The sequence below is a fragment of the Syzygium oleosum genome, unplaced genomic scaffold (assembly GCF_021117445.2).
Source record: "Syzygium oleosum isolate NSW1041296 unplaced genomic scaffold, Sole_v2.1 Sole_v2.42, whole genome shotgun sequence".
Taxonomy (NCBI): domain Eukaryota; kingdom Viridiplantae; phylum Streptophyta; class Magnoliopsida; order Myrtales; family Myrtaceae; genus Syzygium; species Syzygium oleosum.
Genome location: NW_026607526.1, coordinates 1,692,711 through 1,707,069, shown reverse-complemented (window position 1 = coordinate 1,707,069; position 14,359 = coordinate 1,692,711). Strand labels below are relative to the sequence as shown.

Sequence of the window (14,359 nt, the reverse complement as noted above, 5' to 3'; positions counted from 1 at the left end):
GAGAAATCAATTGAGGCATTAATGTTTTTTAATCAGTCAGCTAATACTTTTGCTATCACTTTAAAAGCAAAATTGCAGAGGCTAATTTGGCAATATTGAGTTATACATTCCACGGTGGCACTATGAGAACTAATGTAATCTAGGGTTGGTTCAATCTGAGATATCAAACTGCCCATATGAAAATAACTCGTCTCCCGATTTCTTTGGTAGAACAATCCATTCATTCCGTCGGGTGCTTTTGTCGCTCCCATCCCAATTATCTCATCTCTTCCATCAACAGAGGTCTAATGAGTCCAGCGTTCATCTCAAATGAACCACCCGAGGGCATTGATCTATAATCGTGTCGAAATTTCTGTACTCCTATGTTGAGAGCAAATCACTGAAGAACTTGGTTATTATTTCTTTTAGTCTTCCTGGCATAGCACACCAAGTCCCTTCAGTGACTTGTGATTGAGAAATCTTATTCCGTTGACGTCTTTAGATAGCTCAAGCATGGAAGAATTTGCTATAGTGATCACTCAATTTCAGCTATCAAATCCTAGACCTCAAATGCCAATACTGCTCCTCTTGCCTCTAAAGCTTGTCGAATCTTGCTTAAATAGATTTCGGTCTCTCCCTATCAAGCTGGTCTGCTCTGTTGCTTACCAACTGAGTAAGCTATTACTGTAAGCTTACAACCTCCTTCCTAGCATTCTTGAACTTCTTCTTACTCCAGGATGTCAGTGCCGAGGAGACTCTGTTAATTTATCACAGATGTCATTTGAAGAATCGGTAGTATCACTCTATTTCTTTGTTATTTAACCTGGACACTCATCTTGTTCCTGCCATAACTCTTCAAACTGAAACTCCTCTTCCCTCCCGGGTGATTCAATAGAGCAAGTCAAGGTTAGAGGGCTATGATCCAAGCCACAACGGCTTGATCCATTCTTTCTCGAACATTCGCCAACACATCCCTATTATTGGACAGTGTGAAGCAGCATACCTTATTCTCTAGGTCCATTACTGACAACTATACAAGAACTGTCTGAATATTTCCAGACGAAAGTTCTGTGCTTCACTCCTCCCATCCTTCTCCCAATGATATAACACTTCTTTAAAACCTCCTACCATGGCCTAGGCTAGGTCTGAAGGTGCATTTAAATTCTTTAGATGATGCCACAGATGCAAAAGATTCCGGCAATCCATAGGAGCATGAGGTAACGTTAATCTGAATGCAGTTCTTCTGTCATTTATGTCTACCTGCACATCTATATACTAATCATCAAAAGACCGGCTTAAGACTTATTAGGGTTTAGGACTAGGACTAGCCTTGTTATGAGCACTACCCGATGCCAGGACTGGCACCTCCGCATCCATATTTCCATTCCACAACACGCATAGCCCTCCTGGTCCTGGTAATCCTCTCGAGTCACAAATGAACATGTGCTAGGACTAGTGTTCAACCCCCACTAATGAACATTGCACCTCGAAAACCTCCGGTCCGTGACATGTCGAGGTGCAAACCAAAGAGAGAGGAGAGAAAGACGAAATGGAGGGGTATTGGGGGACTAGAATTCGTCATCGTGTTTGTTTGAGATTCTTTGAAATGTGCGAAATTTTTGGAAATGTCAAATTGAAAGAAGCATTGTGATTTTGAATTTGAACCCTTTGAAGCTCGCAGCTATTTGTAGGATGTTCTTGGTTCTGTCTGATTTGCTTTCAAGGTACTTTCAACCCTAATCGAACTATTATAGATTTCGAAAAATCTCAACCCAAACCAAATCACAATTAAAACCAAACCGATAACTTCGGTTCATGATTGATTTGGTTTGTTTCAAATAAATAACATCAGGCCAACACCCAAATAGATTAGTAATATGTTAACTAACCGGTATGCAATATCCCCATCCCTATGAAAATTACTTTAATGATCTCAACATTGAGAGAGCCAAAGAAAAATAAAGATGTTACTAGGGGTATAACCGAGTTGAGTCATATTGTCCAAGCTCGAGCTCAGCTGGACTCATATATTTGATGACTGAAACTCGCCCGACTCGATTACAATCAATTTGCTCGAGCTCAAGCTCGAAAAAGCTTGAATAACATATGTTTATTGTGCACTTTTGATGATACCAATGTCTATTTTTAACTAGTAATTAACGTTTATAACAGAAACTCTATTAGCTCCTGCACCGGTCAAGTTGTGCTCGCGAGCTTGGGAATTGGCGAGCTTGAGTTCAATTCAACAAAATCTTCGAGCAGACAATCGACATAGAACGCCATGCATCTGGGTTCTCCTTCTTTCCCGGTTCATTAGCCGGTCCAACCGTTGAAATCTCCGTATGCCCTTCCTTGAATTTCTTCATCCCTTCAACAGGACCAACACATCCAATAACTGTTAGTTTCTTAACCTTCATGTTAACAGCGCAATTCGATTAAGCTAAATGACAAAAAATTAGAAGAGTAAGTGAGTCTACGTCCATAGGTCACTAGGTTTGCGCCTGCGGGACCTTTGTTTGGGCCAGACATGGTAGTACTAGACGCGATAATGCTTCCAACCCATAATAGCAAATCTTCAGCCCAAGCTAGAGACGAAGTCCAAACTGAAGACGTGTTACGTATTCACTTTCCAAAGAGACGAATCCAATCATATATCCATGTTTGAAATATACGGGTAAAAGTACTAAAAAAGTCATAAACATATTGCATTGATACCAATTCAGTCTTAAACCTTTCAATTGGGCCAATTTAATCCTAAACATTTTGGCATTTATGTCATTGAGTCCATCCAGCTCATTTTGACCAGAAATCGTTAACGTGGATGCCGACCATCCTACGTGACACGGTGAGTTCATTCAAGAGACTCACTCTTTAGGGTTTCATCCTTTATTATCGAACTAGCTTTGCGCAATCTATTATATTTTTCAGAACTCCGAACGTATATTATCAACAGGAAGAAGATATCCAACTTCATTCAAGAGACTCACTCTGCAGGGTTTCATGAAGCAGTCTTCAGCTTAGAGGAGCGATTCTTCTTCACGTACCACCACAATAGAACAGTACATGATAAAGTGAGGTTACTCCTGCATAAGCTAGAGATTGGTACAGTCAGTACATTCATTGACGCAGCTAAATGCAAGTGCCGAAGATCTTCTCGATGAATCATTCGCAATCAAAGGAATCTACTGCTAGTAAGGCTTACTTATGTAGTTATTTCGACCAGGTGGAGCTTCCATGCACATATTCGTCACTCTGTGGATAGCCAAAAGCCAAACTATAGTCACTCAGAAAATTTGAAGGAGTTTGCGCGGCCAAAGGCAGTCATGACAGCCAGTGTTCTTGGCTGTTGCTTGAAGGGAACACGAAAATATTTAAGGCGTCTGTGTGACCAAAGAATACAATGATAGACACGGTAATATTCAAGATGCTCCAATATTTCTCGTGACACAGTAAATATCCATACTTGAAATCCATATCAAACAACATCTTCCAAAGGATACGTGGAAGCACTCTGCATTTCCCCTCTCCTACAAGAAGAGTTCGAGGTTTTTCACTTTATATATAGTTATAGTCTGCATGTAGTGTCCCCGTCAGAGCAGAAGTTTAAGATGGAGGTGGCAAAATAGGTCTAGAACCCACATTACAACTCATATTCAATAATGTGGAACATAAATGGGTTGCCTTAAATTTTAAAAACATACTTAAATGAGTCATATATGGGTTAACTAGGTCTTAAATATGTATTACATAGGTCATAAATGGGTTACCTAAAAACTTAACTGAATTTTATTTTTTAAAAATTTTCTGATTTTTATTTTTTTAAAAATTTTCTGAATTTTGTATAATTTTGTATTTTATATTTTACTTTTTATTTTCTTGTTCTATCCTTTTTTTTTCTTTTCTTTCTTTTTTTTTTCCTTCTTCCTCGGCCAATGGTAGGCCATGGCGACTGGCAGTGAAGCTCGAACCCTTCGGCCTTGGGCAAGCGCGACCTCACCGAATCAGCGAGCTCATCCCTCACCTATGGCTGGTCACCAGCAACCGGCCGAAGAAATGAGTATAAAATGAGTGCACGGAGGAAAATAAAAAAATAAAAATTTTGATTTTTTTTAAAAAAATAAAAATAAAAATTATTAAAATGAGTGCACGGAGGAAAATCAAATCAAATTTTTCATACTAAACGGCGGAAAATATTTTCTAATTCATTTTCAAGTTTCAACCAGACACCGAAAAATATTGTGAAAGAAAATGACTTCAGAAATATCACATTTTCCTCGAAACAAACAAAGACTCAATTTAAAAAAAATTATAAAAATTGTCCACTAAATCTGTATTGCATGAAAGTGTTTTAGTGATATAAATTAAAAAAAAATCATAAGTTAACAAGTTTTCCTAAATTTAGTTAAATATGAAAGTGTTTTAACAATATGGATGGAGTCAAGTCGGGTTGGGTATGGGTCGAAAAATTTACATTCCAAATAAATTGGTCATAAACGGGCTAATAGGTCAATTTGGGTCGGATAATTTATGACCCGACCCGACCCACCCATTTGACAAGTGTAGCTTAAGATGATAAGAAAACCCCATGATGTACTCTAGTTCCAGTTACATCTTGGAGGCTTCCTCCGGAAAATCAGCCACGAATCCCCATTCTCAATAGCGAAGAAAACAGAAAGAGAAAGAAAATGATCATCGTAGAACAGAAGCATGTGGGTTCTTCTCATTATCACATGGCCAAATGTAGTATAATAAGCTTTTATGGTGGACAATCCTTTTTGAGAAACACGAACGAATTATTTTGGCCTGTGGAAGCGTATGACCGTCGCATAATAAGCCTTCAAATAAGAGAGCACGAGCACAGCGGACAATGAAGCAAAACAATGTTTGATGGAAAAATGCAGTGCCTGATGGAAGTTGCAGAATACGGACTCGGGATCGGTGTACTGATTAGAACAGATATGAGACGATGATTACCCATTTGACGCTCGTTGCAACACCCGACACACGGGTAGGGGAAATGCGCTATTATTGCTACTTTAAAGTTACCGACATCGTCCCAGATTGAGAGTCAAACTCTGCAACACTGCAGCTGCAACTCCCCTGTCAATCTTTCAAGCCTCAGCCCAAAAGGGAAGGAGCAGTATGAGACTCCACGCATCCGCACTCGAGTCCCATCGGCTTATCTTCTCCACTTGCATCCCCCGGACTTCAAGGCCACAAATCTCCCATTCAAACAAAAGAGCCAGCCGTCTCTCCTCCTCCACCAAGTATCGTTCTGATATTGAGTATCCATCCCAGCCCACCCGATAAATTGCTAGTAAATCTGTCCCAAACTTCTTCTGAATGACAAAAACAAGCGAACAATAAAGAAATTAAAATGCCAAGAATGTTTCACGATTTCATGCACAAAGCACTGCCAAATTGAATTATCTAATAACATTCTTTTTTTTGTTAGTTTTATGTTGGTTCTGTGATCCAGTTACCGTTTATGCGTTTTCACTAAAAGAATAAAAAAAATATAAGAATTGAGAAATTAGAATCAAAAGCTAGTAGAAGATTTCAAAGCACAAACTTGCCCGTCCAAACCCACAAGGTCGGGCCTTCCAACAGAGAAGTTCCAAGCCCACACGAGGTGGAGAGGTGACGCAGAGAGAAGCGTAAATTTGGAACAACTCCAAAAAACTCGAAATTTTTATTCAATAATACTGTGCTCTTGATTACAAGACGGACATCTTATATATAGAGATAGGACTCCTAATACTAATGGAAACCGAATAATTAAAGAAACTGCCTAAATGGTAATATAGGAAACTGCCTAAATGATAATATAAGAAATTGCCTTACTGGTAATATAGGAAACTGCCTAACTGATAATATAGAAAACTGCCTAAATGATAATATAGGAAACTGCTTGAATGGTTGTTTTCCCCAAAATCAGAAAAACTGCCGAGATTTCCGATGATTACGGCGATCACATTGTTCAAGATAATCACAGGCTAACTGTTCTACATCATTCCCTCCCTCTTCGGAAAAACTCGCCCTCGAGTTATGATCAGGATAGAGGGGTGTATCAGAAGCACGATACTCAAATAAGTCTGCCACATTAAATGTAGGGGAAATGTTGAGATCACCTGGAAGTTCGACTATATAGGCATTGTCGTTGATCTTCTTCAGGATGCGGCAAGGACCAATCTTCTTGTGCTTCAGTTTATTATAGGTACCTACAGGAAAATGCTCCTTTCGTAGGAAAATCATTACCTCATCGTCTACCTCAAAAATTTTCGAACATCGCCGTTTGTCAACATCCTCCTTATACTTTGAATTACTCTTCGGTCTCAAAGTAATTTTAGTCCTTTTCCACACAAAAGAATACGTATTCTCCCTAGCTTGGTGTGTAGCATCAACATCATATTGCCATGGTCGACCCAGTAAAACATGACACGCATCCATCTCCACAACATCACAGACAATAGTATCTTGATATGATTTTCCGATTGAAATAGGCAAACGGCATAATTGGTTTACCTTAAGTTCTGCTCCCTTGCGTATCCACCCGATTGTGTAGGGCGCGGGATGCGGCTCCGTCTTTAGTTGCAAGTGATCCACCAAGGCCTTTGACACTATGTTCTCGCAACTTCCGCTGTCAATAATGATATCGCATACTTTGTTGTTGACAGTACAGCGAGCGCGGAAAAGCTGATTCCGCTGGGTATCTTCTGTCCGCGGAGTAAGCAATAGACGACGCACTACACAATTAACTTGCTCACCCACTTCATCTTCCACTCCCACTTCTTCTTCCTTTTCCCAATCTTCCTCATACACATCTTCGTCATGTTCAACGATATTGGCCATTCTACGACGAGGACAATCGCTGGAACGATGGCCTAACTCGTTACACTTGTAGCACCTGATCGGTTGGGGCTTGGCATATGGATTCTGGGTATTATAATTGGGAGTGCGATTGTTTGTTGCGACTGCTTCCTTAGGCGTCTCACTAGTACCCCCTGGAACTCGGCTCGAATCAGGTGTTTGTTGACTAGAACTTGCAATATCAGGCTGTCTTCCTTTCCCGAATGACCCACGACCCGAATAATTGCTACCACGAGTGCTAAGGCTAGTCCTCTCCAATTGCACCTCAATTTTTCGCGCCATATCCTGGGCGTCTTTGACAGAGAATAGTCGATGCAAAGAAACCCGATCCTGAATATTAAGTCGCAAACCATTAATGTACCTAGCAGTTTGTTGTGCCTCGGACTCATCCAGGTTATTACGAGCGGAGAGTCGAAGGAACTCTTCCGTATAAGCTTGGACCGATCTATTCGATTGTCGGCAATTTTGGAATTGCTGAAATAACAGTTGCTCATAGTCCGTTGGGAGGAACCTCTTCTTCAACTTCTGTTTCATCTGACCCCAAGATCGAATAGGAGCCTTGCCTTGTCGACATCGCGTCAATTGAGTTTGTTCCCACCAAGCTGAAGCGCCACCCTTCAACTTGTACGCCACAAGTTTCACTTGGCGATCCTCGTCAATATCCATAGCGTCGAAGAATTTCTCGACCTCCCAAAGCCAATCAAGGAAATCTTCAATATCCAAATTCCCATTGAAAGTAGGGAGATCTACCTTTAGTTGATATTGCTTAGGATCTCGTCGATATCCTCCCTGATGTCGATTCCCACGAACATGCTCCTCCTGGAGTCCCCTGTATCGGCGACCACCACGAATCTGCATCTCCTGGAAATCATCATCTTCGTCTTCCATATCCTCGACATAGTCTTGACGCCTATGTCGGGGAATTCCTCCACGCCCCATAGCATCTTCGGGATCACGAACGACAGGAATTCGCTCGGCTGGAAGAACGCCAGGCGCATGGTTTGTGGACAAACGCTCGATGGCATCAAGGATCTCTTGAAACCTCCGATCGGTTTGATCCACGAACTGATTGAACTCAGCCCGCGTAATAGGCTCGTTCTCACGGCCCTCAGCAGCGGGGAGATTGACATTCACGTTATTCACCATCGTCACAGGAGAAACCTGCTTTGATACCAAATGACGCAGAGAGAAGCGTAAATTTGGAACAACTCCAAAAAACTCGAAATTTTTATTCAATAATACTGTGCTCTTGATTACAAGACGGACATCTTATATATAGAGATAGGACTCCTAATACTAATGGAAACCGAATAATTAAAGAAACTGCCTAAATGGTAATATAGGAAACTGCCTAAATGATAATATAGGAAACTGCCTTACTGGTAATATAGGAAACTGCCTAACTGATAATATAGGAAACTGCCTAAATGATAATATAGGAAACTGCTTGAATGGTTGTTTTCCCCAAAATCAGAAAAACTGCCGAGATTTCCGATGATTACGGCGATCACATTGTTCAAGATAGTCACAGGCTAACTGTTCTACATCAAGAGGACACTGCACAGAAATTTGACTGCATGCAGCGTCTTAGCCAAAAGAGAAGAAGACCAACTGGTGCATCATGGAGTGTACAGATGTTCAAGTCGAGGAAAGCAAAAAGTAGCAATATTTACCTTCCAGAAAAGCCTCTGACTTGTCATTGAAGATAGACCGAAGATCCGTTGTGCAGCAAGATCTTCACTCATAAGTCGGAATCATTCTTGAAGCATTCCCACAATATTCTGACCCTAGGTGCGAGCAACATAACTGCCGACTATTTGTTCTTCTGGGAAACTATACCCATCGATTTCGAATGTACGATTTGTTCGATCAGGTAATCCGGTCAATGAAGGGCAGTCGTCTAAAGTGAGCCTTCTAAAACGAGGCAAATTTTCCAGCCCATCAAGTGTTCGCACATAGTAGTGGGATATTTTCAGAAGTTCCAACCACCTCAAATTATCAAGACTGACAGTCTCTGCCAGGAGACAGTTTTCGAGTTCTAATTCAGATAGACCTCTCACCGTAGAAAATTGTGAATATTGAATCACACGGCGCTGGAGGCACAATACCGATAAGCTAGAGGGTAGCTCTCCGAGGTCACGCAATTTTGCGTGGTGCAAAACAAGTTTTCTAAGTTGAAGTTTATTAAAATGTTCAGGTGGCTTGGTGATGTTTGAGAGGCACAACTCCAAGATTTCTAGATTCGCTAGTCTTGTTAACCATCCAATTTCTGGTGGCTCAGAGGAAGAATTCTGCATTGGATCAGTTGGATCAAAGTTATCACCCAAGTACAGCTCTTTCAAGTTTCTTAAGAAAGAAAGGTCTGGCACCGTCCGCATTTTTTTGGATCCCCAGCGAAGAATGCTTAAACCAGATGGAAGTCTTTGCAAATCCCAACGTTGGTCACATTCACTTAAATCTAATTGTTGGAGATCAGAGAGCAATGGAAGGGTCCAGGGTAGGCCAGAAATCTTGGTAGATGATAATCTCAAGATTTTCAAAGAGGATAATCCTCTAACATCCCAGATAATCCACCCCTTCAGATTCCAGCATTTTGAAAGATCTATCTCTTCCAGCTTTTCTAGATTTTTTATATCTTTGGGGAATTTTTCTAAGTGTGTATTCTCCATCTTCAGCACTTTCAAATTTTTCAAATGCTTGACAGACCTAGATAAACTAGCAATCTTGGTGCTGGATAGATCCATGACTTCCAGGGACTCAAGATTCCCAATGGAACCAGGAAGCTCAAGTAAATTCTGACAATTTCCTAGAAGCAGGCTCCGAAGTTTCTTTAAGGACTTAATAGATTCTGGTAGGCGTTCAATAGCGGCACCATCCAATCGAAGATGCTCAAGAGATTCCAAGTGACCAATAGAGGGTGATACATGAGCCAAACTTCCACATTGGCAAGCGCTCAGAATCTTAAGTTTCTTCATGGAGGCTAGTTCGAAACCAATCCTCTTAATGGCAGTTCCATCAATCAGAAGTTCTTCCAAATCTTTCATATGACACAGTTCTTGCGGCAAGGCGCTGACGAATGTGCAGAACTTAAGATTTAAGGAGACTAAGTTCTTTAGATTACCTATCAATGGACCAATTTGGGAGAGTGCCGAACAACGCTCCAGGACTAATCTCTCTAAGTACATCGAAGCACGGAAGTCTGGAAAAGCATTCAGGTCACAACAGCTACTGAGGTTCAAAACTTTCAATTCCTTTGCCTCCTGCGAGAAAAGAGGACAGAATAGGCTCAGTTGGTGCTAGCTATCCGAATAATCCCAGGATACATAGACAAATATGCACTTTACCTTCAGGATTCGTTCCCATTCTTGTGAACCTCCAGTGACCTTACTGCGAGATAGATCAAGAATGACCAGTTTCTCTAAATGGAAAATAAGTAGTTCAGAGATGTGGCTGCACCCTTGCCAATCAAGCCACCTTAATTTTGAAAGAACATTCTGAGAACTCCCTGCAATAGTGGCCGGGTCCAATATCTGCAAACGCAAGCGCCCTAGATAGCCGAATACATCCCAAGAACTCCCTCCAACAGTAGCCCTATCCAATCTCAAGAACCTCAAGCACCCTAGATCGCTAAATCTTTCACATCTAAAACATTCACTTTGTCCCCCGTCAAATGTGAGACCAAGGGCTTCCACCCTACTAGGACTCTGCAAATCGAGGGAACTGAATAAGTAGAAAGGGAAATGAAATATAGCCATTCACGCTTCATTTTGGGAAAGAAAATTAAGGAAAGGAAGTATCTTCAAAGATTGTTGACTGTGTTTAAACTAAAAGATCTTATGCTTGAAAAGTATACCTGCTCTCCATTAAACGTGGAAAGTGCATCAATGTGATTCCATAACCTATTTCGGTTTCGAGGCTCGAGGGGATCTTGCGTCCTAACAGTTTCCCTGCCACACTCTCTTAGTTGATTATGCATCAATAATTCATTGTTTTCTCCTATTTTGACTAAACCCATGTTACAGAGAGTCAAGATTCCACTTGGATCATAGTTACGTGCACACCACATGTACGGGGGAATTCTGTGATCCGTTCCAATGAAAAAACATGCTATATCGAGAAATATCTCTTTCGTCTCGTCTTGCAAAGAGTCATAGCTTAACTGGATCACTTTTTGAAATTTATCTTCTGGCCTCCTTCTTAAGGTATCCAATGTATGTTGCCATATTTGTCTTTCCCCCTTATTCTTATGCAAGAATGAAGCTGTTACTTCAATAGCAAATGGAATACCTCCAATAATGCCAACAATGTCGCTGGACAGAGAATCATACTCATCCTCCTCTTCGTGAGTACACTCACGAAAAGCATGCATGCGGAAAAGTTGAAGAGCTTGAGCAGGCCCCATTTCTCCAACCTCATACTTATCAGCCACTCCATCTCGGTAACCATCAAGAACGTCAATTTCTCTAACTGTCATGAGAATCCTGCTTCCTGGTCCGAACCATTTGAATTCCCTAACTAAATGCTTGATTTGGTCAGAACTATACACACCATCAAGGAGAATGAGAACTTTCATTTCCCTAAATGAAGTTTTTATGACGTTAGTCCCTTCGTCAAGAGTTCCTAGCCTTCTACGTTCTTTCCTTCGGAGGTCTGAGATTAACTGTTCTTGGAGGCCCATGATGAGTCCATTGGATGCAGCATTTTCTCCAATAATTGAAAGAAAACTACAACGTTGAAAGAGACGATGGATTTTGTTGTACACAGCCTTTGCAAGGGTAGTCTTGCCAATCCCCGGCGTGCCATGTATCCCAAGTACACGTACATCTTTGTCATATACTCCAGTTGCCTGCTCATTGACATAGATGACACCAAGCTTTTTCATAACCTCCCGTACGCGGGGTTCCATGTCCACTAAACTGTCAGTCACATCTAAATCATTCTTCTTCAACCACTCTAGAATATCCGAAACAACTCTCTCTATGAGTGCACCATGACTGCCAAATGTGAAGATGAAAATAAGGAATCATGATGAGATTACAAAATAATTAATAACAGTCTACGAAAATTACGAAGGAAATTATCCAGTTAAACCGTACTAAATTGACCAACAAGGACGCTGCAGTGGGCAACAAGAAGGACACGGAAAGCACATTTACCTCATCATCAAAAAAAAATCCAGTCCCATCCAATTAATGATTTCAAAAACATTGTGCTTGGCAAAATTCTCATAAAGATAAAGCTAATAAAATTAAAAGGACAGTAAAAAGATGATTACCCAATTTCTGTATTCCGCAGATCATGACCCTTCGTCACAGTAATCTTTTCGAGAGCCTCCTTCCATTTTTTAATGACCTCGCGGTTAATTCCACGGCTCTCGTGCTTACTGAAGGACTCCCCAACACATCCACGTTGGTGTTTTAAATCAGCGGGGTCAATATCATAGAAAATGGGCACGATCAATTGACCGTCTACTTCGTTGCATTCCACCATTTTTGCCAATTCCATGAGACAACTCTTACTGGATGCATAATCCTTGGAGATAATTGTTGAAAATATGTCTCGAGTTTGAGCTCAAAGCGAAATCTAAATATTCCGAATTGAATATTTTGCGGATCTCCGAAATCGAGCAAAAGGAAATATTGGAAATTTGCTTTCCTAACGTGCAAGAGTCGGCAAGCAAATACGAAAGGAAAGCAAATCGTCCAAGGAAAGAAATAATAAAAAAAAGGAGATTACGTGAGTCAATTTCCTTGCTGAGTGCATTGAAGAGTCGGTCAAAGAAAGATAGAAAAGAGGAAAGTTGACTTTCGTTGACCGAATCCCACTTGATTATGTTTCCCTCTGCAGTACGCGTAGCGATTTGTTGCACTTCTTCAGACGGTGGATATATGAGCATGTTCATATATATTAGCGAGTTGCTCAGTTGGTCAATAGACAGAAGAAGTCATGAAGCGCCTAATGCGAGTGCTTGGTGTGCCGTGCAAGTGATCCAGAAGCTATTGTGCACGAAGAAGGAAGCGCCGCATTCGTGAGTGCTTGGCGGTGGGTGTTTCCGTGGATTCTCGTTCGTGAATTACATCCAAGAAGAATTAGTGTTCAAGCGTAAATCTTGTGATAAGATTTGTGTATAATTCCTTCGTGAGATTGAAAGATTATTTCGTGAGAAATTGGGGCTAAACACTGTGTGCGTTACTGGGTGTAATTGGGGCTTGGGAAACACCGAGAATGTTTGAGTGACTCGAGTGTGGTTGTAATCTCCGTTGTATCGCTTGATCTATAGTGGAATTCCGTGCTGCTCTCCCCGTGGACGTAGGTCACTACGACCGAACCACGTAAATCTGTTGTCCGATTTATTTTCTTATTCTGTCAATTTTATTGTTCGATCGCTTGGCTTCCGCAACAATAATAGGTATTGATATCTTGGATTGCTTTATGGATTGAACCAATGCATCAGGGATATTATCTCCAGGATGAAGTTCATTATCGTCTCTAAAGACAATGATCCTTGCATTAATCAGGCTGGTGTAGAGGCAATCTGCAAATCCCTTGGGAGTATCGGGACATCTAAAACTCAAGAACACTTCGTAATTGTTTCTTGATGAGGTAGAGATGGATGACGGCGACCGCGATGATGACGGAGGCAGCGAGGGCGGAGGCGGAGGCGGAGGCAGGGATGGAGGAGGCGGCCGCGGCGACGGAGAGGGCAGCGACAGCGGGGACGGAGAAGGCGGTGAAGAGACCAACCCCTGTAAAATGAAAAAGGCGAACTCTATCACAAGTTGCCACTTCGTTCTGGATAATTTCGGCAGAGTAACAAAAGCAAAAAGTGGAGGCATAAAGGCCTTGACTAGGATGTTCTGATCTGAGACAATGAAGTTGCTTTAGAAAGTACAAAAAAAAACCAAAAGAAAAGGAAAGAAAAAGAGTTGATCCCATCCGATCTAGGCTCATTGACGATGTTCTGAAAAGGATATGAGATCTAGCCGATTTGAATACCAAATCAAGATCAAGAAGTGTTATCCTTTATTGCAGTCCAAAGATAACGTTTGCACCGAAGATGCAGCTCTGAGCATACACCAGCTGAATCAACAGTCCTCATCCTCACACAGACATCACCCAAAAAATCAAAAGAACGAAAGAAACCCACAAACACGGGGAAGCGGAACTAACCAGCTTTCTCACAGACGAGCTGGGGGCCGTCGCCTCCCTCTCTCGCTCACTGTCGATGCTACGGCAAGAGATCTCTCGCTCCATTTGAATCACCTCCCGAAGTTGGATCTTAGAATATCAGATAAAAAATTGATCAGAAGTGAATGCCAGGGGAAGATGCAAGACTCGCCAAGTCAATGCCAGTGGAAGATGCAAGAGTTGAAAAGTCAAGCGAAAGGGGATTAAAAATGGATCAAAAAGATTAATTCCCTAAAAAAATCCTAAATTTTAGGTCTACTTTCAATTTTGTCCTGAAGTTTCTTTTTATTTAAAAGTCCTCAATTTTCACTATAATCTCATA

General features: G+C 41.3%; 1 protein-coding gene across 1 annotated transcript; it reads right to left on the bottom strand.

The window, feature by feature from the left end:
- Positions 1–4,823: 4,823 nt before the first annotated feature.
- LOC130136166 (disease resistance protein L6-like) lies at positions 4,824–14,256 on the bottom strand. Its single transcript, XM_056306295.1, has 7 exons — positions 14,020–14,256; positions 13,251–13,595; positions 12,125–12,381; positions 10,703–11,843; positions 10,194–10,553; positions 8,523–10,109; positions 4,824–5,318 (listed from the first exon to the last, which is right to left on the bottom strand). Exons 1-6 carry the CDS (start codon positions 14,101–14,103, stop codon positions 8,637–8,639), a joined length of 3,660 nt encoding a protein of 1,219 aa, XP_056162270.1. The 5' UTR covers positions 14,104–14,256; the 3' UTR covers positions 4,824–5,318; positions 8,523–8,636.
- Between the last annotated feature and the right edge of the window lie 103 nt (positions 14,257–14,359).